The sequence below is a fragment of the Danaus plexippus genome, assembly GCF_018135715.1.
Source record: "Danaus plexippus chromosome 3 unlocalized genomic scaffold, MEX_DaPlex mxdp_30, whole genome shotgun sequence".
Classification (NCBI taxonomy): domain Eukaryota; kingdom Metazoa; phylum Arthropoda; class Insecta; order Lepidoptera; family Nymphalidae; genus Danaus; species Danaus plexippus.
Genome location: NW_026869845.1, coordinates 1199223 through 1226140, shown reverse-complemented (window position 1 = coordinate 1226140; position 26918 = coordinate 1199223). Strand labels below are relative to the sequence as shown.

Below are 26918 nucleotides of genomic sequence, written 5' to 3'. Positions count from 1 at the left end.
TGCTTGTTCTTAATACAATACATTTTTTGATTTATCTTAAATTTAAAATCTATTATTCTATATCTATTCTGATTACATATATAGAAATTTATTTGTATTTTATATCATTTTCAAAGCTTAATTAATTGTTTATTATCAGTGAAAACTTTGAACGTGAGAGTTGACAAATTTTGATCAAAAAAACGTCGTCTGATAGAGATTTGATATATCAGTTGAAATATAATTCTAATCTAATCTAATAAATTTTTTATTATCAAATTAATAGGGCATATTATATAAAGAGATATCTTGAATATACTTGGTATTAAATATCGTTTTAAAATAAAGCAAACAAATAGAATCTATACCAATGTCAAATATATATGGACTTCGAATATTACAAAGATGTACCAGTGGGGGCAGTTGTATGTTTATAAGTGTTTTAGGTTTAAACCAAAAGGCCGCTGGTAGGTTGGTAGGTAATTTCATTCAAGGTTTCTTTCACAATATTACTTACCCTAACAGATTTTACCAACAATCATACAAATATTACCATTTTGGGTAAAATAAAAGTACATAATAGCTATTTAAAATGATTTTAATTTCAGTTAGATTTTTTAGAAAATGAGTTCAATGTCTATATTGTGCACATAATATTTAAATTCTCACACAAATGAGAGATGCACAATAACTTATTAATTGTATTTTTATATATATATATGTTTTTGTCCAACTCTTCAATAGATAAAGTAGTTACAAAAAAACTGTTAATTTCCAGTAACAAACTAAAATTAAAGTACTTGCCCAATTTTAAATGTCTATACCATGCGGGTGTAGCTGTATGTTATCTATGAGCTATTTTTTAAACGCGACAATTTTTTTAAATTAAAATGTAATCAATGGTTCGTGAATATTCGAAAAGATTAGCCTTTTTTAATTGTTTTTTTTTAATCGATCACATTTTAGTTTTCAACAAAATATATTTTTTTAGGTCCTTATTTTACTCCACATTTCGATTTTTCCGACCTATCAGCAACGTTGTACGCAACATAAACCCGTCTCAATTTTTGTGATCTACTACTTAACGATTTCTTAATTTCTTCGTACACCACTCTAGATACATTCAGACTGGGCTAACTTTCTTGACGTCTGGTAGCGTTGACAGACATAGGACATATTTTTGACGATCCAGGTTATAGATAATTGTCAACCAGTTTCTCCGTTGCAAATAGGCTGATTTTTAATTTAAATAACCCCGGTATGATTGTGTTCACGGGCAAAAATCTTTAGTTTGTCAAAATGTAATAACTTGGCTTGACCACTATATGTTAACTTTGTGTCGATTTCGATTCATATCTTTTTTTGTGTCTCGAATATCTTCTGTCACTCTTGTACGAATGCTTTTATGTTTAATGTATGACAAGCAACTGTCAAATTTATATCTAGCGCATGTAGAAATTAGATGACACTTTTATTTTAGTCTCAATTATTTTCTCACTATATTTTGTGGTGTATATATTTGTATACATTCTTCAAGATGTTATCTATGCTGTTAGGAATGTTTTTCACATATGATAAAATAGCAGGTTAAAATAACTTTTTTTGTATCATATTATTATAATATTCAATGAAATAAATAACATCCCGATTTCAACAAAATATAATTTAACGTTTTTATCGTAATATTATATAATATACCAATAGCGCTTATTAGAGGGCTTCCTGTTCATGTATTTAGTACTAATTTTACTTAAAATTATACCTCCTTTTATCTGTTTTAAAATAAGACGTTTTGCTTTTAAAACAAGTAAGAAATGGAGTCATCATTAATTTAGATATCCTCAAAATTAATAGGAATAATATACAGATGTCTTTGCTTTTGCCTTAAGATTTGTTAATAGTTATTAAGAATATTTATTTGAATATTTTAACTACCATAGATAAGGCGGAGTAAAAATCAAGGTCACGGAAAGCCAAGCCATTACAAATGCGTCTAGGAAGATGGACTTTTAATGGTTTTTTTTTTGTTGTCGGGTTGAATAATCCTCATGGAGCCCCGCCGCCCTCGGGGAAGGGCGAAGGGGACTGTCAGACTCTTACTGACTAAAAACCAACCCGTGTTCCTCATGTACCCGTGTATCAGAGGGGCCGGTATACCGAAGCATTCGTCGCTACCCCCGACAGGTAGACTTTTAATATCGAATATGTTTAAATAACTTTATATAAATTTATTTCAACACTATTCTTACATTGTTATGACATTAATAGGATTTGATGATTATTCTTTGATTTTCTTTCCTTAATATACTTCGTCAAACATGATGTAATTTTTCATATAAAAAAGATTTATTTATTTGAATATCCAATATCCATCCTCAAGGACAGGATGGGATGGCTACTGAAGTGTTATGTTAATAATTTTAACAAGATTAAAATAATAATTATATTTCCTTTTAGTGTTTTTTCAAAGGGCACAATTCTGTCTTTTAATACATAATTTCAATCAATTATTTTTTAATAACTATTACTAATATTTTACGACTTTCAAATAATCACATGGAGTTTTTCATCATAGATTGACAAAATATATGACTCCAAGTGAAATAGAAATCACATCTTATATATTTATGTAAATATTCTGAAGCTGCTAGGCATAAATGACGGAAGAAGAATGTTTTGATTATTTTTATTCCGTATGATAGAATGGTTCTTAAATTTATAATCCCTGAATGTAACAATAAAAAAATTATATACATTTAATCAACGCATTGATTTGAATAGCTGTAAAATTCTTGTGAAAAGACATATGATTTTTTTTATATAAAACGTAAGCTATTCAAAATGTTTACGGGTAAGGCGCAATAAAAATTTTAACATTTCGACGTATGTCATTTGTTCGCTTATGATCTTTTAGAACTGAGAAAGAGTGGCATTGAAAGTAGATAAGTAGATAGAGGAAAAGTAATGAGGAAATTTACAATACGTATATATTTTGTTTAATTTATTCACTTCATTATGCGGGTTCAGCATTCACTAAATTATTCGATGAAAAAAAAAAAAGAAATAAAAAATATTAAATTCTAAAACAATTTTTCTTCTTATAATATAATAAACTAGGTAAAGCGCTATTTTTTTAGAATCACATGAAATATTAATAAAAAAAATAATTTTAAAATATTTTTTACAAATCCATATAAAAAAAAATCATTTAAAAAAATGTTGATACTTTTGATAATGATAATCGAATGTAGTTGTATTTTTTGTTAAGTCATGATGACATACACATCATGACCGTTTCACGTGTCATTGTAAATGATAACCAAAAGACAAATTTACTTCAAAGTCTTACCTTAAATATTTATTAATAAGAATAATGATTTCTCAATTTACTTCTGTTTATTACAAAGATGTACCTATTATGTTGGTATCGTTTATGCTATTTAGCAATATAATCACTGAATCAACATTTATTGAACAATACGATTATCTGCCTCTAGAAAATTCTCATTGGATTCGTTAAAAACAATTTATCTGGCTTTACATTGTTTGCTTTTAATTATGAAATAAAGATACAGCAAAACAACAATCCGTTGCACAAATCGAGCGTTATCAACGTAAAATGTTAGACCTCTATTCATTCAGATATTTTCACAATATAAACATAATAATCTTAAACGATACATATATACAAAATGTTTTATTAATAAAGATTTTTCATATAAATTCCTATAATCCAGTGATAATCAATTCTGTTTGTGTTTTATTCTTTTCTGATTTTTCTCTTTCCGCCATCAAGCTTAATTTTTCACCCTTAGTGTAGTCAATATATGTGTATAAGTAGAAAAACCTGATGCTACCACGTTTTAACATTTACAGTGAGTTTTTAATTTTACTGTAAATTCGTCCTCAAGTCTGCAATTCGAGTGTGATTTGGTGTTCTGAATGTTGAAAAGCTTCAAAAATGATATTTTAATAACTATGCACTTGTCCCATACAAATCTGTTTTAATAAATATCAAGATAGCAGATTATTTTAGTCAATATAAAAAAATATAAAATTTTACATTTAAACTTAGTTCTAAGAAAATATATTATACTGGTTGTCAGTTATATCAATAATTTCAATCCTGACCTACTTTAAAACATCCTATTCATGTCATTCCTTTATTTCTAAATAATTTTTAATATTATAAAATACATCAAATAAAATGAGTGTTTTATACTACGGAGCTGATGCTTTAAGAGTAGTTGTATCATGCAATGTCATAACTCATTTATTTACAAATCTCCTACTTTGAATGAACACAAATAAATATGCGTTTGATTTATGTAACAGAGTAAGTATAAGTATATTACGATAACATTGAATTATATTGTATTATATATATTATATATACGTATATATTTATACGTATCTCAGCCTGAATTATTAGAAGACATCTTTTATCGGGAGCGACAATCCCAATTATTCTTTACAGTTGTATAGAAAGAGATATCTTTCCGATCTAATTTGTATTAAAATTTGTGTAAACGGCAATATATTTTATTGAGTTTTTTTTTCCATAAAACATATATGAACCTTATAAGGATGTGTAACCATGAATATAGACCATGAAAATAAATATTTTCATATACAAGGTTTTTTATATTCTGATTTACAATCGCAATAAATTTGTATTTCTATAAACTATAAAGCATTACCATACAGGAACACTTTTATTCAATTAAATACCCTAAATTAAAAAAAAATTGCTTACCTTAATAATTAAATAAATATAAAAAAATTGAGATAATTCGATTCTGCTTGCACTAAGTAAAAAAAATAATTAATGCTTATCGGAGCTGGATATGATAATTGCAGTATACTCGTAGTATAAAATTATATATATATATATATACATATATATATATATATAATTTGAATGAAATAATACATATATATTTATATATTTGGTAATATAACTTAATTGCGTTATTCTGTTTTATTAAATATTCATTTAAAATATTATATTATTGGCAAGTTATATAATTGCAGGAAATGCATCATTTATTTTATATAAAAAAAATCATACGACGTAATATTTTTATATGTATTGTTAATAGAATAAAAAATACATACGCATTAATTGCGCACATTATATTAATTTTCTTATACGTATTTATTACTTTGCGTTCATGTTATTAGAGTCTAGTCTCTAGTCTTCCGGTGTTAGCATGTAGGTAGGGTATGTGATATTATATATTTAAATTGGTTTCATATAATAAATAAATAGAAAATGTTTAGATAATAAGAAAACAACATAACATAGGAACAACCAAAAAAATAATTTTTTAATCCATCTTTTGTGTTTTTTACAGGTATTTGGTAAGAATGAATTATTTATTTATTTATGTATAAAAAAATTACATTATTCTCAAAAAGGAATGTGATGTACAAAAGATAACTTATCACTAAACAGAGATATCTGTCAGAAATCCTTTTAATGAAGGAAACGAGTACAGAAATTGCTGTGTAGATACTTATCAGCAAGAGAAGGAACAAAAACGAGATATGCATAAATAAGCAAATAATTATATAAAAATAGACAATTTAGTCAAATAAATACATATTACCTCAAAAAATTTTAAAAGTCTGGCAATTAATTAGCAATATCCAGTCGAAATTAAAAAAACATTGTACCTTACGTCTACCTGTCAAATATCCGTTAAAATCAAAATTATTCATATACAAAAGTTTAACTTTTGTTAAAAAACCTTTCTTAAAAAGGAGAATTCAAAAATAATAAAGACCGTGAATTAATTGTCCTCACATATTCACGACTTTTTGTAAAATTAATAGTTCACATTCACAAATAAGATATTTATTACAATATATTAATGCGTAAAATGCTGATAGGTATCTAAAATTCTCATAACCCCATGATTACGAGAATTCTCGTTACATTACAAAGTACAAGCACTTAATGATAAATCAAATGATTAAGAGATGTACAGATCCAAAAGATATTTATCTGATCTAACTCGAGCATGTTGATTTAATTTCGACTTCCACGGATTACGTTTATTATGAAAATAGCGTATCAAAAAACAGAGTATAAACCTGTATGTGATATTAAATATGCCAAAAACAGTTTTTAAGAAAAGGTTATAATTTTTTTTTAATAATTTAATAATTAAAATATTTTTTGGATTTACTAGGCGAATATTATTATTTTAAAACCTACATAATCCCGACGGTTCGGTTACTTTTCAGCAACCGCGATTACTAGCAGACGAGATTTAACAATTTATTAATTGATCCTTGAAAGTCGAAAGAATTTTTTTTTAGATTAAGAATTATAAAAAGTATGTGAAATTTCGTATATCACGTTGCTTTATTGCACAAATTTTTAGAAGAATTTTGTGTAATTTTACGAAACAATAGTTTACTTAGTATAATAGCACATAGTCTAAAAAATAGAGTCTATATTTTGTTGTTTTTATATGAAATCCAGGGTTTTCCACAAAACTGTGGATTTTTTTTAATACTATCTTGTAATAATTAAACTAAACTAAATATATACTGTATTAATTATAATTTTTAAATAAATAATCTATATGAATATATAAAAGCTAAAAATTAAAATATAAAAATTTGTGCTATATTTACAATTACTTACCACTTTTTCTTCGACGATGTCATTATTGTTGTTGTTGCTCCCATGTTTTAAGGCACCGTTTTCCATGACCACAAGCGTCAGCCAGGATTATTTACTTTGTATAATATAAAGAACACTGTACTCCTAATTACTTAAACATATTTTGATATTTAAAATATGTTTTGTTGGATAATAAACTATGTTCACAGCCTACCCAATGAACCTTATAATGTTATGTTTTATGATGTCATTAAACATATAATTTTGCACCATAACGTTAAATTAATATTTGCGTATATTGACAACATTCAAACGAATATTAATTTAGCCTTACACTGCAGACTAACGATGCACAAGTTATGATATGATTATTAATTAACAAATAGCAATTCCTAAATTACTTTGCTTGTTTCCTTTCATTGGTAGGAGATATCACTTGTGATTTTTTTCCTTATACTTTCTCAAATATTATTATACACAATCGAGATGAATACTTTTGATATCATCCCCGCAGCCAGTGATTGTTTCAAAACACCAGACCGTTATTTGAAATCGCCCCGAGACATCGTCGTATCATTCGTTGTTGTCTCGAATATTGTCGATGTCACTTTTATTGCTATAGAATAATAATAATAAATCGATCATATATCCGTTGCTATGCTACATTACATTGTAAACACATCATTGTCGTTTCAACACTTTCATTTATATTAAATTTAATATATTAAATTAATTCTAAATCAACATAAAAATCACATATATAATTTGAGAATCGTTTGAAGGCACTGATTGTATCGGTACGTGATACAGTCGGATTAAAGGTCGCATTAGACTGTTGGGGCGGGCGGGCGGTTGGCGGCCCACGTCATACTGCGGCGCGGCGACTCGGGCTTCGGTATAGGCATCCGGCTAGCCGCATACCCGCACCAAACACCATCGCTGTACGCACCGTCGTTCGTATTGATGGACCTTGGGCTACATTACCACCTTACCTAAGAGGTCGAGTGTTTAACTTGGCTCTACTTTTGACTTAATGGCAAATTAACCAAATTGACAAAGTCATACACATTTATGTTTAAAAATAATGTTTGTATAAAATATGTAATAGTTTTATTAAACTTGTTTTTAATTTAAGTATAAGTCGTGTCATAACACACTTATGCGGCAAGTTTTCTAATAACAAACTTCGACTTCAATACACAATATCGAAACTTAGCTTGATATTTCTTTAATGTCTTTATATAAAAAAATTGCTTCTGCTCGTTCTAAATATCAAATACATATGTAACTATTTTTTATCCGGATCCGTTCATTTTCGTCATTATATAAAAATATTTTTACTATTGAAATAAATGTTCCTATTCAAGTTATAAAAAAATATTCAAAGCTATTCATTGATGTTGATAGAACAGTATGGAACGTAATGATCTAGGCACGTTATGAAGTTTAATGTTTCATGTTGGCTTCATTTTCATTAACCTACACGAATTCTGTTATACTAAAAAAGTTATTTTTAATTAAATACTGTTAATCAACCATCCCATATTGTAAACGGTATAATGCATTATTATAATTAAAAATTAAATTCAAGTTATAAGTTCAGAATATAGACAAGATCTTACTGTATGTAATGACGTCTCAAGAGTCATTTACGTTACGGAGTCTTCAGCAGTGGCCTGAATTCGTACACAAAGCTACTGAAAGCCTTCGCATACACCTTTTTCATTTATGCTGCGTATCTTGCATTATGCTTCTCTCCTTACTCTCAGTTCACCTACTATTTTTAAACTGGCTCAGTTTTGCTTGGTTACTTTATATTTACTGTCGTTAAAAGATATATTTTTTAAGCCCAAATGAAAATTTAGTAATAACATATACCTAAATATTTGATTATAATTCTCAAAAACCATATTCTTGAAAATAAACCGCAAAAAAGTAAACCGTTTTATTCATTTAAATGATATAATTTTATTAACGTCATACTTTTAAAATGTTGAGTATTTCATTGAAATGGCAATTTTTGTTGTAAAAATTTAAATTAACTCATAAATTTTCTTGATTTTCTTTTAGCTGCGTTAATAAAACACAATTTTATATCCAATAATAAATGTTTTTGGTCATAGTTTAACAACAAAACGTAATTCATCGAAAACCCTTGTATCTTCTAATAACGATTTTTTGTTTACTTCTGTCTAGATGCTTATTGAATAATATTGTATTTATGGAATGTGAAATCTTTTTTATGAAAAATCTGATAAAAATAATACTTATTAACGATAAGCTGGTCACATAACATCATATCAATGATACTTCAAGGTTTATAAATGATAAAGCGTAATTTTATTTGTTAATTAATATCATATTATTGAAATTCGTATCAATATGTTATAAAATACGCAATAAAGAAATTGATTTCAGAAAAATATTGGAGTTTTAACAGATGTTAACTTAATTAAACATATACACCTAGAAAGATAAAAAAATATAAGTTTGCACGGTTAAAAAGTAACATTTCAAATAGGGATATTGGACCAAATAAACCGTCACTTACCTACAAACATCATTAATGCGAAGGGGATGGTATTATTGCCCTTGGGGCACAGTGGATATGGTTTCAGGCTAAAAGGGGTTAGGACGCTATTGTGTAGAGACAGACATTTTGTGGGATGATATTACTCCGATCATGGCAACCCTACTAACTTAGTAGAATATAGCCAACTTTTGTTTGAGGTATTAAGTAACTTCATATAATTTTTCTCAATGGTTTTCAAATGGTTTCTCAATTTTACAGTTTTTAAAAAATATTAATTTTGTTGCAAATTAAAAAAAACAGAAAGCTATATAATAATTCGAATAGAAAAATATAGGACTTCAATTCTGTAACTTTATTTACTAAACGGTGTTTTGAGGACAGTTATTCGTTGTTATTTAATTTTTGTCTCAGTATACGTCGAAATGCTTCAACATTGTTATAAAATTGGTGTGATTTTTATGCCGGCTCTAACATCCTAGTTTTCGAATTTAATTACACTTATGGGTTCAGCTTCTAAATACAATTTTTACTTTGATTGAGAACGTTTCAGACGAACTCAAAAATTTCACAATAATGGTGTTAATATAAACTACCCACTGATAACATTTTAATAAAAGATAAATGATCCTCTACTATTGAACGAGGCTTATATTTTTTATTCAGATTAGATATCGTCGAATAAAGATTGCTACGTCAATCAAGTAGAGCTAGTTAAACCCCAACAGCGTTCAGACCAGAAATGACGTGCGTGACAGTACATTACTGGTTGGTGATAAATTAAAATAATATATAACTGTGTTAATACCAGTGTTAATTAAAAAAAAATGGTGTCAAAACCTGTAAGTAACGAAAAAAATCAAAAAGAAAAAGAAGAACACAAAAAGAAAACTCGGCCTGGAATAGTTTCACGGTTACTATTCTTTTGGACATTTTCGTTATTTTACAATGGAAATCGACGTGACTTGGAAGATGATGACTTAGTGCCTGCGAGAAGTATATACGATTCAAAAACTGTTGGAGATAAACTGGAAAGGTACTTAAGGATATATTTTTATAAATAAAATCAATATTTTACTTACTATTTATGATTGAAATGAAAATGCTTTTGTCCTTCATATGGTTTGAGCTTACGTACTTGGACACAAAATTATAATTTAACTGTCTATTAAATCTTGATACTATCAGAATTTGCTATACAGGAGTTTCGTTTCAACCTATTACCTTATTTTGTCTTTTCGCCCTTAATATGGACCACGTAATGTAATTAAGCTATTGTATTTCTTTAATGTAAGGATTATATTGTGAAAGTCATAAAAAAAAAAAAAAAAATAGGCTACATTTTTAACTATAATATGATAAATATTCTTATCTATAATATTTTATCTAATAGATTCCTTAACATATAAAACCTAATCGAAATCTAATCATTTCCAACTCTTTTGTATATTAATTTTAAATATTCTTTGTCTGTCGTTGAGAATGAATTTTTTGAATTAATATGTTGTACATGTTTCTGGAAAAAAAGTTTCTGAAATCAGGACCAAGTATAGAGTTTCCCATGAAAAAGGCTTTATGTGTAATATTACGTTAATTATACTCGTTCATATAAAAAGTTTTAATTCGTATAAAAATAAATTTTATGAAAATCAAAATAATATACAAATTTCATGAAAAACTGTCCTTAATTAACTGTCCTTAATTAGAGTAAAAAGATAATATCAATAGACTAAAGAGATATATTACTTATAATCCCTTGTGATGATAAATATTTTTCGTTATAAAACCAATCGGTAATCTTTTGCAATACCCAATAATTAAAAAAAAAGAAAATAAAGTAACTTTTGCGCCAATTCATTTTCTATAATTATGCAAAGTGACACATAGAGTCATATAAACCGAAGACAAATATATGTCATCACAAATCTATTCATGTTTCAAGGAATTATATCAAAGAAATATTCACAAGAGTTAACTAGGCTTATTAATCAATAGCAGTTCAAAAACGAGAAAAAAAAAATATGTATAAATATTATGTATTAATTATGCCTTGAACAATTTTTAATAACCATAAAAGGTATCTGAATAAACAGACAATGACTGTGATGTTGTTTTACATACCACAATGTCTGTAATGATACGCAACAATTTATATGTACGCAGTTTATATTGTGAACTACATTGAAATATCAATTACGTAAGGTAATGCGAACATTACTAATACAAATACAAACATACAAGCAATTACAGTACCCGTGATATTTTCTGAGTACGAATAATTTAACAATTTTTTCAAAAAGTAACTAACATTTTTTTTACGTTTTATAATAACAATAATAAAAAAATATTTTTTTTATGAATTGTGGGACTAGATAGATAAAGGTACTATCGGCTTATGTCGTTATAATCCTAAATAAATTCATTGATAATTTAATATTAAATCTGAGATATGACAAATATTTTGTACTTCATAACATTGCTATAGTATGTTTCATGACAAACAAAGTTAAATCATTATAATGGACTAGCTTATGCCCGCGGCTTAGCTTGTACCTGATAAAGCGAATATATTATTCTACCACTTAATATTTTAATATAGTTTTTTTTTTATTTTAGCATAATTTATAAAGTTAATAATAATAATAATACAAACATTTTTGTAATATTTTTATATTGATGAAGTTTTAAAGCGCTGCGTCTCAATTAAAATGTTCAACTATGAAGATTTTCTATTATCAATATGTATAAATTAAAAGACCGTAACCCCAATAATTATAATGTTATTGCGCTATCACATTTATTTCAATACAATGCTATTATAAGAATATATTAATTACAAGGCCTCAATTTGTTAAATTAAACGTTTATCTGCCGTGGAAATAGTCTCGAAATTTACGTAGATAATTAGATTAATTGTTATAATAGTTTCAAAGTGAACAATTGATTCTATAGTGAATTTTATCGCCTAAATGAAACGGATACAGCGAAACAAGTACAAATTTTATTAACAAAATAGAAGAAAAATATCCTAAGTTCCTTCTAGTCGTCACAATTAATATCGTTTTTATTAACTGTGAGGAAATACATTGTTATACAAATTGATTTTTTTTATATATTCTGTTTATGTTAAGTAAATTTAATAAGATATATAAAGTGCTTAATATTTAATTAACGTTTTGAAAAAACGTGTCCTTGTCAGTTACGTATTCCCCGTGAATTTCGGTGAAAATGTTTAATAGAGGAGCTCTTTTGTTAAGTAAGAATAAAATTATCATTGATTTCAATAACATTAATATTGTTAACATATTAATGAAATAATATTTAAAAATTGCATTTTTCTCGCACATTAACAGTAGACATTGTAATTAATAATAATTTTCTCAGTTTAAAAGTCCAGTCAGTAACTAATCAAGCACTATGCACTCGATATCTCCATCCAGTTCACACACGTTTAGACCATACATTCAATTGGATACATAATATAAGCTGAATTGTTGTAACCTTTCATTAAACTCAAGAATAGCTATTTAGAAAGGGAATATCCTATTAATTAAACAAATATATAATTAAAAATAATGTTAATATGAAACATGTGCAATTTTCTATAGAAAATGGTTAGAAGAAGAAGCGAAAGCAAAAGCATCCGGGCGTCAAGCTTCTTTTGCGAAGGTACTCTTCAAAACTTTCTTTTGGAGCTTCATCCCGGGGGGTATCATGCAGTTCTTGTACGTTGGTCTTAGGTAAGTTAAATATTTATTTAACTGTTGCTAGAATTCTTAACATTAAAAAAAAACTCAAGACTCAAAGAATCAATTGAAATATAAATATTATCGTATAAAAAAATTCGAATAACCCTGTTGTGTGTTTATTTGGAAAACTGACAATGTCTGTGTCTAAACTACAGATATAAGATTGTAACCCTGATAGTATATTAAATTGTTCACTGAATATATATTTTTTTTTATCTTAATGATGATCTAACGAATTCTGCTCATCATAAATGTATTTATATTAAAATGAATTATTTAATCGTATACTTAGCATGTATCTGGATTCCACTTGTGTTACAATATTGAGAACAGATTTAGACGACACGGTGTGTTTTCCTTTAGGCAACAATTGACGATATATAAATATTCATTTCGCCACCGACGACAGTGCATCGTCAAAATTTTAATGACACAGTTTGTAACACAGATTCACTTCTTTATTTGACGGTTCATCATTTTCTGTTAAATTTAATTATTCTTAACTACCAAAAAATTTTATATTTTCCTATTTAAAGAGTGTTATTTAAAATATTTACACAATTTCAAGTAGCCTTGCTCATGTGCAAGTAAAAGGTAAAATAAATTAGTTTACCCTTTGAGCAGATTATAAATCAATTTAATTTTTAAAACTAGGACTAGTACTCCGTTGCTGTTCGCAGAGCTGCTAAGCTACTGGTCAGTAAACTCCACCATGACTCAGGATCGTGCTGCTATATTTGCCGGTAGCATGGTTTTAGCAAATTTATTGTCAGCATTCTTTAATCACCACGGGAACTTTTATTGTCAGCAATTCGGCATGAAATTAAGAATTGCTACAAGTACTTTAATGTTTAGAAAGGTAAAAAATGTTTAAAATATAACTGTTTTTGAAAGAAAATAATTTTTATAGCATTTACTTGAGAATTTCCTTTATCCTATTTCTTACTTTTTAGATAATGCGTATGAACAATGGATCTTTAGGACAAACGACGGCCGGAAAAGTAGTGAATATACTTTCAAATGATCTGCAACGCTTCGATTTAGCCTTCCTCTTCCTCCATTATGTTTGGATCATACCTCTTCAACTTGCGGCCGTTATATATTTGGGATACGTACAGGCTGGTTACGCGTCACTCATCGGTCTTGCTGCATTATTACTAATAGCACTACCCATTCAAGGTGAGCTCTAATCAATACAAATTTTACATATATATATATATATGTATATCCTAGAAAATATAAATCATATACAAGTTAAAAAGTGTAAGTACCATGTAGGTCACGACCATGACTTGAAACTTACGATGTGTGTACAATGTGCATATATATGAAAGTCACAAGACAACTTTTTATCCCTCTGCTTTCGTAGATGGAATTGTGTCATGTCAGTCCATTTAGATTGCTTAGTTCTTCATACAGGTATTTCTAAAGCGATGTGAATTCCGTTCAAATTCGTTTCAATTACATTAAAATTAACTTGTTGTTTTTTTTATTACACCAATTTATTTTTGAAACTGCGGTAAAGGTGACAAATTGAACGAATAAGAGTTAATTAAATATGATAAACTCTTTGCAGGGTATCTAGGGCAACTGGTCGGAAAAGTTAGATATCGAACAGCTGAAAAAACGGACGAGAGAATCAAGGTTATGAGCGAAGTCATAAATGGAATACAGGTGGAGTAAATATTTTAAGCATCATAAAAAAAATCTGAAAGTTATACTTCTAAGTTCTACAAAAAATATACATATTATTTTTAATGATTCTAATGTTTGAGACTTTCACTTGTTCGATCCTAGCTTTCATTCTGATGGAATATATAATTTTTATAAAGAATTCTGTTCATCACTCAGTAGTACTCTGGTGGCATGGATAATATTAGAAAATTTTAAAATGTATCCACTACCGAATACTTGAGTATGAGTTACTGTGATCTGAAAGAAGCTTATTTATTTAATTGAATAATTCCTTACTAATCATATTTTATGACAAGTTATCAATAACAATTACTTAACACTTATATTATAATATTGTTTGATATACTTCAACTCTTTATTTTAAAAATATTTCATTTCATTCAATAACTTCAACATTAGCTTCGTTGAGAAAATAAAAGAAAATCAACAAAATCATTTCACATTTGTCAAATTAATTTCAGGTTATAAAAATGTACGCATGGGAGATACCATTCCAAAAAGTTATAGGCGATAAAAGGAAAGACGAGCTAAAGGAAGTCAAATCGGCCACAATAATCAGAACAGTGTTTCTTGGTTTCATGATTTTCACAGAGAGAGCTACTATATTTGTCACCATACTCACTTATATATTACTAGGAAATGTTCTTAGTGCTAACGTTGTGAGTATTATTATATATTTTATCATAATATCGCCAACAATGAAATTAATACAAATCACAGCGTTCCAGCAAGTCCACATAAGACTTATTAGTAACATATAGTTAATAGTTCATTTTATTAAATTTGTTTAATTAATACATAAATATGTATACATAACAAGTCTTAGCTAATTGAATAAAAGACCTATAAATACTCTAATTATCACAAGTGTCAATGCCGTCTACACTTAGAATGGTTCTAGTGTTAATGTACTACTATCTATGTACTTCAAACACTCCAGATTTCTTGATATATCGGTCAAAAATCTTATTCCCATTTATTGTTATATAATAAGATGATGATATCTAAGATTTCTTGAGTACACACATAAATTAAACAATGATTTTCGGATGTACAACTCGTATTTATTATGAACCGACTTCAAAAAAGAAAGGGCTTTATCAATGTTTTTTTTTTAAATTTTACATTTAACTATAAAATCGTTGTAAAGTAATCGAAACATTGTGTATTCGATTAACACAGTTTTATTTAATAAGACTATGTTATGTTCATTATGTGAGTTTCGGTCATACATAACGCCACAACCGTTAAAATTTTGATGTCGTTTAATTTGATCCTCGCATTAAAGACTTTGACCATTTCATTATAGCTATCTATAAAATGGACTACTTTATTAATTTATCTATTTATTGTACTTATTTATTTGTAGCTCTTTATTGAACACAACACAAAAGGTTCAATTTAAAGAAAAATACAACCTGGAAAAAAAAAACTCATTATAATTAACTTAAATTACGAATTTCTTATATATTATTGAATGTATTGAATTCTTCATTCTACAGATTTTTATTAGACAAGCTTCTCTACATGCAAAGAATAAATAAATGAAGCAAAACAATTTATCTTGGTTTTTATGGCTTTATTTTAATCACTACCAAGTTGTATGGATCTTACAGTTCTTATATATTCAGAGAAAAAAAATATATCTTAACAAACTATTAATTTTGCAGATTTACCCATTGCAACAGTTCATCAGCGCAGCGCAGGTTAATGTTACGCTGATACTGCCTCTAGTTCTGTCATTTACAGCTGAACTCTTTGTGTCTCTTCGTAGAGTACAAGAATTTTTGATACTAGGTAAGAAACAACTGCAATCAATAAATAATGTTATTAATAGAAATATTCTCGTGATATCTATATTATTATGCCCTCATATTATTTGCTAATAATATAATATAATAATAATTGACATTGTAGACACGTTATTTAGATAAATGGGTATCTTTGCAAAGCCTATGATAGTGTAAAATGTATGTACACTTGGATTAAAATCTTTAATGTTTGTCATAACTTTAGTTGTATAATGAAATGTAATTTAACATAGACCTGTTTGATAATTTATATGTTTATGACACAAATAATTGTGAACCAACGTAAATAATATTGTAAAATATTGAAATGTTATGCAGAACACTGAGACATAAAAATAATCTAAGAAATAATAAATATTTATATTTAAAATAACAATTATGCAATTGACTTATAAAATAATATTATTATACTATAAGTATATATGAAGTTAATTTATATATGTTTGCTTTGTAAAAATATAATAATTACAAACTAACTGTTCATGTATTTCTATACATTTATTATTTTTATATTCAATACAAAAAAAAAATCTGAATTTCTCAATACAAGCATATATTTGTAAATGGGAATTGTATAATAAAATTATATCATTCTAGATGACCGACCAGATTTAGTAGCGGACATCACTAGTCCACGACAGTCCAAATTGTTCAGGGATGTCAATGGTAGCTTCAAGGAGTCAAAGCTTTCACCGGTTCAACCATTGTCATATCACGTCACTTCAGACACTCGCGCCACCAACGGTGTCAATGGTTAGTCTCGAAAGCTTTTAAGTTTTTTAATCACTGGTTTGTTGTTTGTCTCAATGTATTCCTGCTAAATTTAGACCAATGTGTCCGATATACGGAATTAATTGTTTTTAAATTTGCAGATGTTGTATTATAGTTATAAAATTATAGGAAAGTTAAAAACGGTTAAGTTACATTAATGCGACTCCTGATAATTTAGAGTTTTTAATCGATTTTGAACTTGGTACTCTTATAAACTTAAGAGTTATTAATTATGCTTTATTTAGAAAAACGTTCAATCGTCAATCATAATTATGTGGAATCCTCGTGTAATATATTGCTATATTCATTGATATTGAAGAATAATGTAAGAGTTAAATGTAACAGTTTATTAAATTTCCTTTTGACTAAAGCAACACAAGGCCACTTCGACTTAACGCCATTAATCACCGGTTCGCTTCCTCGTTGCGATAAATATTTATGATGACGCATAGTTGTCGCAGTCTTGATGGGTTAAATATTTTTAACACTAAAAATAGTTTGATACGATTCTCGCTTGTCCATAAAATGCCATTAAATACAAAGATAAACTTCAGATAAGCATCCAGGGCGCGTAAAAATCAATACTCTCAATATTCATTATTCATATAATCCATCGATTATTGATTTTTTGATAAAAAATATTCGAAAATATATGAGTTCTGTTATATTTAAAATTATGACGTAGGCATATTCAAAAGGAAATAAATAGAATGTAGGTGGAGGTCCCTAAGAGCAGCAACAACATTTTTGTTTTCAAAGCGAAAGTTCAATTTTAAAAGTAATATCGCCTTGTTTGTTTTCAAAGCGGAATATTTTAACTGTGCATATGCAAAAACAAAGTAATTTTTTTCTTCATCACTTATACTTACCTCCTTATTGTTAACAAAATACTTTTAAAATGATACGATGATGAGGGACATTTTTGATTATCATAAAATTTTCATATTTAATTATTTCTAATTTATTTTTAGCGTCTTAGAGCTTGGCACAAATAAATGTTCAAGGTGATAAAGAAATATCATCATTATAAATGTTATTATTCTTATTTCCAACAGTACAATATAATATACATACATATTAAACACAAAAATAATGTTGCAGGTTCTATACGAAGGAGATACCGTAGAAGTCTTTCTCAATCTAACGATACGGCTGTTGAAATAAGAGATGTATCAGCTAGTTGGATAGCTGATCCCAACTTCCTTGCTCTGAAAAGTATTTCTTTAAGAATCCGCAGAGGAAAGCTGTGTGCAATCATAGGAGCTGTTGGATCTGGAAAAGTAAAATTAATCATTTAACTAAATAAGTAGAAGTATCGTATACAACTCTACGTATATATATATATATATTTATATGTAGCTATGTAACACTTATATCAGCTGACGCTTTACTTTGTATAAATTCAAACGAGAAGGCTTAACCAATGTTTATTTTAAAAGAAAATAACTTAATTAAGTCAACTCGATGAACAATTTTTATTATTATACTCGCTGTACATATTCATACACTAAATAATAATATAAGCTCTTACACAAATTGCCATATTCCCACAAGTGAGTAATATGTATGACGTGTTATGACATTTATATGCATATGAAAATGCAAAACATCATCCAATCTGATTTCAAATTAGTCTGCAATGTCCTTTAGCATAAATGTAATTTACAGAATGTGGAATACCAAAACTTATTTAACTATTCCGCATAGTTTTGTATAGACACGCCCATGAAGTTTCACTTTGAATTTAGATCATTCTAGAAGGATATGAGATATTCCGATTTTAACTGTAATGGAAAAAAAAAACATGAGCACTCGTCTTAATTATAGTTCTGACTAGGAAATTGACGTAAAAGTTATTTAAATAAGTTATAACTTTTTATAATTAAATACATTATAACTTAGTCGCACTGCGAACATAAAATAGATAGTATATATAATAATAATATACTAATATTTAATTTTTAAAACGTTCTTGAAAATTGAATCAGAACAATCTTATATTTTTACTTGAAAAATATGTTCTTTAAAGATAGTAGAACGATGTGTTCGATGAAGGTCAAAAGAAATTGTATGTTCGTTATGAAGCCATCGCTTATATAATCAGTAGGCTTTTGCCACTGCAAAATATATTTTGTCTTGGTAGTATAATTGTAGTCTGATCGCTTCAATCTATTTTAAAATCATTTAAACTACAGTAATGTTGTCCAACATTATTACATCTCTTCAAAACTATTTATTGAAAAAAAAATGGTGAACATAGTAATTTCATTAAAAAAACTCTCAATCGAAAGTAGAACTATTGTTTGTATTCTAACATGCGATTCTATCATATTCAACACATGCTTTATTAATTTAATTGTCTTCCTACAATGTTGAAGTTTATAAAGAATTTATTATAATAATAATACTTTAATGAAATATAATATATGTCATATAAGTTATAAGACCGAAAAAGAGGATCAGTGATAATTTTGCATTTACAGTCGTCTATTTTACAACTGCTGCTCAAAGAATTGCCAGCGGCAGTTGGCAGCGTTTCGGTGTTTGGCGATGTTTCTTACGCCTGCCAAGAGGCGTGGCTCTTCCCTAGTACTGTTCGGGAAAATATTCTATTCGGTCTACCCTACGACAAAGAAAAATATAGGACGGTATGTATCCGCAATCTACTAAATATTTAAATCAATATTTTGTAACACTAACTGTTAAAAAAATTTAACAAATAGAAGTGGTATTTAAATAATTGCGAAACAAAAACAGAAAGCTTATATACAACCACAATAGTCCACAACAAACAAACAAACTTAATAACGTTAATTAGAGAATAGTTATTTGCTATGTAAATAGTTAGCGTCGCTTGAGTTACCAGTAAATGAGTATGCCGAAGTATTTCAAACGAAAAAGGAATTTATTCCAGGTATGCAAAGTATGCGCTTTGGAGAAGGATTTTAAGCAGTTCCCTTACAGCGACCAAACTCTAGTAGGGGAGAGAGGGGTGTCGCTATCGGGGGGACAGCGCGCCCGAATCAATTTGGCACGAGCTGTATACAGAGAAGTAATTGATTTTTTTTATTTTTGGTACTAACAATATAGCCATGTGTTGAACGCTTGCAATTTCGTTTCTATTGAATTCGTGTTAGCTACATAGACCCTTCGTTACTAACATGGATAGCTTTTAATAGCTTACCTTTACTTGGAATAATCCGTCGTGAACGCAGAAATATTACTTTGATTCACATTTTAATAAACAAAGAATACTATTGTTTTGACTTTAAGAATAAAAACATACATCTATTTAGTCTTAAAGATAATATATGTAAGAGAATTGAATAATGGGTTACACATTTGTAACTTCAGTATGTCTGATAACTCAAACAATTTTAGGCTGATATTTACCTACTCGATGACCCTCTATCAGCAGTGGATGCAAATGTTGGACGCCAACTCTTCGATGGATGCATTAACGGATACTTAAGAGGACGCACCCGCATCTTAGTAACACATCAAATACATTTCTTGAAAGCCGCTGACTACATCATAGTTTTAAATGAGGTTTAAATACATCGATTCGATTTTTTAATGAAACTAAACTTATACTATAAATCAGACCTTATATACGTAATTTAATTACAGGGTGGTATTGAAAATATGGGTACATTTGATGAACTTGTTTCATCGGGTAAAGAATTTGCTATGTTGCTTTCCACGTTGCAAGAAGGTAAAGACAAGGATAGTGACAGCATTAATTCGGGGGTACGTTGTGAACTTATATTTATATATTTATGTAATATCTAACGAGAACATTTAAATATATTCTTTATCTCTTTATTATAAACTTAGAAATCAGATGATAAAGAAAAACCAGCATTGTTAAGAGCGATATCAACAAATGAAAGCGAGGATATACCTCAGTTTGAAGAGCAGAAAATGGCAGCAGAAGAAAAACAGTCAGGAAATTTACGTTGGGACGTTATTTACTCTTACTTCACCTCTGGTGGAAACATTTGTTTTATTCTATTTACAATTTTCATGATACTACTTGCGGCTGCGAGCTCAGCCGGTGCGGACTACTGGGTTAGTTTTTGGTGAGTTTATAAAAACAGTTCAAAAATATTTAAACACAGTTGTTTATAAATTAAAATTCACTTAGTTTGTATCAAAGTGGAATGACATATTTTGTTGTTAAGCTAAAATATATATAACTGTTCCTATTTGTGTCTTGAAACTATTCACTTGACCTTTTGAGTGCAACCGTACATTGAGTACCTTTGAGTCCACCAGTGGACTAAGAAAACAGTACGATTCCCTGCTGTTTTGACCTTAGCTCGCGTTTAATTAAAAATATAAATGTTTATATGTCTGCGAGATCTTTGTTAGCAAGATTTAATTACTGTAGAAAGCAATAACCCTTTCTTTTTCTTTGCAAAGGTCAAATCAAATGGCTGCATTCGAAGAGGAATCAGGCGGTGCGGAAATGGGTAAGTAAAAATATAGAAATATAACTAACTTCATTAACTGCTTCATAGCTTATAAAAAGTATGTAGAAATTCAAAAAAATACAGGTAGCAAACAAAAATCAAATAAGGTGAGCTATTGAAAAAGAAATCTTATTAGGTTTGAATTACTCCTATTTATAATTTAAATCTATAAAACTAGTTTAAAAATTCATAGTAAAATGTGAATTCATAAAAAGCGAAAAAAAAAATTTGGTGCATTAAAAATATTTATTAGTATCAATAATTAATCATTACATGTGTAAAGTATAATACTCTATTTCAGATCCGGGACTAAACGTCCAAGTTGGCCCTTTTACGACAGGCCAATACCTAATTATTCATGGAGCTATAATTATTACTTGCATTTTGCTCACCCATCTCAGAGTTGTTCCTTTAGTTAGGCTGTGTGTGAGCGCATCGCAAAAACTGCACGACAAAATGTTCTCTACCTTACTGAGAGGAATCATGCGTTTCTTTGATACTAGCTCTTCAGGTAAACATTGAATCGTTGCTAGAGTACTGTACCCATTTTGAGATAATTGTTATAGTTTGTTTATGTAATCCTAAAAAAACTATTAAGTTACTAATCAAAATTGTTTTATTACAGGTCGTATCTTGAATAGATTTACAAAAGATATGGGAGCGTTAGACGAGATTCTGCCGCGCACGCTATTAGATGTGTTACAAATTTATAGCACTTTATTTTTCATATTAGTACTAAACGCCATAGCCTTGTATTGGACACTTATACCTTCAATAGTTCTACTAATATGTTTCTTCTTCTTCGTTAAGTTGTATTTGAAAACGGCACAAGGTGTCAAAAGGTTAGAGGGCACAAGTAAGTATAATTATAGATACTATTCTAGCCAAATATTTTTATATAAAATATAATTGATGCATATGCAATATTTAAAAATTTTAGCAAAGAGTCCTGTTTTCGGCTTGGTAACATCATCTCTTAGCGGAATTGCTACCATTCGATCAGCTGGTGCACAAAAGAGACTGATTGATAATTTTGACACTCACCAGGTATATATTATTGAATTGCAGGAACTTTATTTAATAATAATGATAATAATAAAAATATCTTATATTTATTTGAAATACAATATATTATTAAATTTATGATTTTTGCATACTTATTTAAATTTTAATTCTTATAATACCTTTTGTGAGCAAGGTTACATTATCTTACATACACTTTTGGTTTTGTAGGATCAACACACATCAGCGTGGAATTGCTATTTAGGCGGTGGATGTACTTTTGGATTCTACTTGGACGCCATGTGTCAAATTTATTTGACTGTTATCACTTTTGTATTTTTATATATAGATTTTGGTAAGGAAATACTTACATGAAGTCATATATTACTTTATAAACAAGTATTCAATTGATAATAATGTTATGCTCCCGTCTTAATATCAGGTGACTTGATTGCTGTTGGTACCGTTGGTTTAGCAGTGACACAAAGCAATATGTTGACTGCTATGCTACAGCATGGCGCTCGTATGCTTGTAGAATTCCTCGCACAGCTGACTAGTGTTGAAAGAGTTTTGGAGTACACACGTATAGAAACAGAGCAGAATCTGTTCGAAGGATGTAAGTGCATGCTACAAGATTAACTGTGCTAAATAATCAGTCAAGAAGATGTGAAACTGGAACTTATTTATAATTAGTAATGAAAAATTTAATAATTAATAATAATGTCTTTAACATCTTAGTGCAAACAGTACCATCCGCATGGCCCAATCAGGGACGAATTGAATTCCAAAACGTTTACCTAAAGTATGCTCCTGATGAAGCACCTGTTCTTAAAAATTTGAATATTACTATAGAAAGTGGATGGAAGGTAACAAGATTAACTTTAAAAAAATATGGAACGATCATGTTTCTTTTTCTAATATTTATGTGTTTAATAGGTGGGTATCGTTGGAAGAACTGGAGCTGGTAAATCCTCACTGATTTCAGCCCTATTTAGGTTTGCCTACATCGATGGTAAACTAGTAATTGATGGAATCGAAACGTCTTTAGTAGCTAAACAGGTATGTATTTTTTTTCCTATTTACAAGGTAAATACAAAAATCATATTTAAAAATAATAGAATAAATAATAATCGATTTTTATTTTTCAGAATTTAAGATCCAAAATCTCAATAATTCCTCAAGAACCAGTTCTATTTTCTGCTAGTATCAGATACAACTTGGATCCTTTTAACATATACAGTGACGAAGAACTCTGGCGAGCTTTAGAACAGGTTCATAAATTTATGCGATCGATTATGATTCTTTGAACTAACAAGGAGATTATATCTGTCAGAAACATTACAAACCTTTTTCCACTTTATTTGAGAGATTTTTTTTTTAAGGTTGACATGAAATCTGCCGTCCCATCCCTGGACTTTAAAGTAACAGAAGGAGGCTCTAACTTCTCAGTTGGTCAACGTCAGCTAATGTGTCTGGCCAGAGCAGTTTTACGTTCAAACAAAATATTAATTATGGATGAAGCCACTGCTAATGTCGATCCCCAGTAAGTCACAATTTATCTTGAAAATAATATTTATTAAATTAATGGGTTTAAATCAATAAGGTAGATTCCTCTGATGAATTTCTTTTGAACTTTTTTTTTCTATTTAGAACCGACAATTTCATACAACAGACGATTCGTCGTCAATTTTCGGAGTGTACGGTGCTGACAATTGCCCATCGCCTCAATACGATTATGGACTCCGACAAAGTTTTAGTCATGAGCAGTGGGGAAGTTGCCGAGTTTGATCATCCCTACAACCTACTCTCGGATCCGGACAGTGTTTTTTCTTCCATGGTCAGAGAAACTGGGAAAAGAATAGCCAAGTTTTATTCGAAGTCGCCAAAGAAAGTTATTTTCAAATGAATGTCAAAGAAAATGATAGATGAAACAGAAAATAACTAAATCAGATAAATAAAATAATCCACACATTTGTAAAAATAAAGTCACCTTGATTTAAAAAGGTACACACAAATTTTAAATAATACAACTGTCGGATCAAATCGTTCTCTCGAATGCTGATATTGTATTATGAAATTGTGACTGATCCTTTAATGTATATATAGTATAAGTAATAAGTAAAATAATAACATTACTACCATTACATTTTTTAAGATTGTTTTCCTTTCGTTATATATTATTTAATAAAATAAAAAATAAAAATATTTACCTTTTATTTTGAATAATTATATACAAAAAATTCTTCTCCTCGGGTGCCGGCAACGGAAGACCTTGTATGCTAGTACAGTGGCTATTAGACACAAAACAATAAAGAGTGCCTGAATATAATTTTCTCCTAACAAAGGACCCAACGCCTTGGAGCATCTCAGAGAACAACCCATTTTCAGTTAGTAATTAGCTCAAATTTTATTCCCGAACCAAATCTGAAGGTTTAACATACGATAAATAACTGAAATTAAATAGGTTATGATTTCATATATATCTTATAAATAAATTAAATAAAATGATTTACCTTAACATTTACCTGCGGTGGCACTGGCGGCACTGATATAAGGACCAAGATAGGTATAAAATCAACATTATCAGCAACCCCGACACATAAACAATATGATTCTCATTGAAAATAAAAATAGGTTTTGGAGTATTATCATTTTGGAGCGTTTGGAGTCTAACAGGCTGAGAGCAATCCATTTTAGGTAATTGTTATCTTATGGGCTATTTTAATGATATATTTAGTTTTGTTTTGAGTGCCATTGTTCCAAATATTTGACTGATGTTCTGTAACGTTACAACAACAGTGTATGCTCGCTAGGAAATTGTGTCAGATAATAAAAAGTAATTAATGCCAAAAAAGCATCCTTATTTGATTTCATATAGAAACTTCATGATTGAAAATTAAATAAAAATTGGCTCTACCGAGTTGTACAAAGTATGAAATGGGACGTTATTAAATATTTGATTAAGAATTTAAGTAAAAAATGCCTGTGATCTGAGACTGCTTACGTTCTCTCTCAAAGGGGCTTTCAAAACTGGTAAGGGTCGACAAGAGTCGTTTGAGTGGAGTGTCACAAGTTACGCGGGATTAAAAATGTTTAAAACTGAATCCATTATTTTTACTATTAATTGAATTTGCATATTCGTACAGACTTTAACAATGAATCAGCTGTTATATTACGTAAACAATTTAAAAAAAGGATTGATTGGATCGATTTTCTAAAAAAAAATGATAATAAGATAGGTACGTAAAAAGTAGACTGAAATGTATATTTAATTTAGTTTTCAAAAACACAATTAAAAACTTAATCGTGTTAGAACTTATATTTTTATATTTATTTTATTAGGACTAATGTATATAAAAACAGCTATTATATTTTGTAAATTATGTATGATAAAAGTATATTAATTATTTTTTTTAATACACCAGTAATACAGAAGATGCATACAACTTTATATATTTTTATGTGAATCCTGAATTTCTAACATTATTTAGATCAAGTTGCACAAACAATTTATTTTTTTATAAAAAGTGTAGGTCGGCGTCAGTGATAAATATGTAATAATAAAAATAATATTAATTATTACTCAATTGATTTGTTGGTTTCGTTAAATAACTTTTGATTGTAAATAATAATTTTAGTTTTATTTAGAAGTAAAACGACTCAGACTTCATCCACCAATCAGTGAATCAGGTGTGTTGTGAAGGGAGGGGACGGCTCCTATATAAGCAGGGCTAATCGTCGATGAGCCAGTGGTGGTTCGGCAGCCGTCCTGTTCACAACTCATAATTGTGGTCAAGGAATCCGCCTGAATCATCTACTTATTTTAATAAGTACTATAACATGGAGGATAATTCTCTCAACCGTGAGACTTCAGAGCCACCTAGCTCGCCCATACTCCAATCGCGAGCCGACATGTATATTAAAAGTTTCTCATAACTCTTTTTTATTTTTCTTAATCAATTATCAATCCTGCCACTCAGGAATGTTCGGCTCTGTTTCAGCTGTTCTTAAATTGCTACGTGTAAATTATCCCTAATTAAATTTTATGCGTTTTAACCATTGAGCTAACACTATCCGCTCATCTAAGTGTATTATAAGAAAAACAGACAATATATTTAAGAAACTATTACATATTTCAAGATCCTTTGATGTACGAAAACAAGTAGATATTGTAAGAGACGAAATCACTATTCATGATAGCCTTTTAAATTGTACGGGGCTATCTAACATTTGCAAACATGATTCCGTAAAGCTATATTGTCTTCCAGA

General features: G+C 28.7%; 2 protein-coding genes and 1 long non-coding RNA gene across 3 annotated transcripts in view; 1 reads left to right on the top strand and 2 right to left on the bottom strand.

Annotated features, from left to right (window-relative positions):
* The window catches only part of LOC116779060 (potassium voltage-gated channel unc-103-like), a 32806-nt gene extending 25873 nt beyond the window's left edge, over positions 1-6933 (bottom strand). The window contains exon 1 of the mRNA XM_061526860.1: positions 6638-6933. Within this exon, the coding sequence (XP_061382844.1) occupies positions 6638-6703 (66 nt within the window). The 5' untranslated portion in view covers positions 6704-6933. The remainder of the gene's footprint in view (positions 1-6637) is intronic.
* Positions 6934-9853: 2920 nt separating this feature from the next.
* LOC116767572 (ATP-binding cassette sub-family C member 4-like) lies at positions 9854-24855 on the top strand. The gene is given in 26 exon segments (XM_032657962.2): positions 9854-10182; positions 12755-12886; positions 13550-13754; positions 13849-14074; positions 14472-14569; positions 15052-15249; positions 16261-16387; positions 16999-17154; positions 18274-18452; positions 19656-19820; positions 20087-20224; positions 20554-20721; positions 20803-20922; positions 21010-21254; positions 21598-21647; positions 21949-22158; positions 22273-22503; positions 22588-22694; positions 22881-23004; positions 23092-23265; positions 23388-23515; positions 23586-23708; positions 23798-23920; positions 24032-24192; positions 24300-24514; positions 24517-24855. Coding segments are annotated over 26 exon segments (4074 nt in total). The 5' UTR covers positions 9854-9973; the 3' UTR covers positions 24579-24855.
* On the bottom strand, positions 24352-25461 carry LOC116767582 (uncharacterized). The gene is made up of 3 exons (XR_004353321.2): positions 25163-25461; positions 24860-25073; positions 24352-24496 (listed from the first exon to the last, which is right to left on the bottom strand). It is a non-coding gene; the product is annotated as an uncharacterized LOC116767582 (long non-coding RNA).
* Between the last annotated feature and the right edge of the window lie 1457 nt (positions 25462-26918).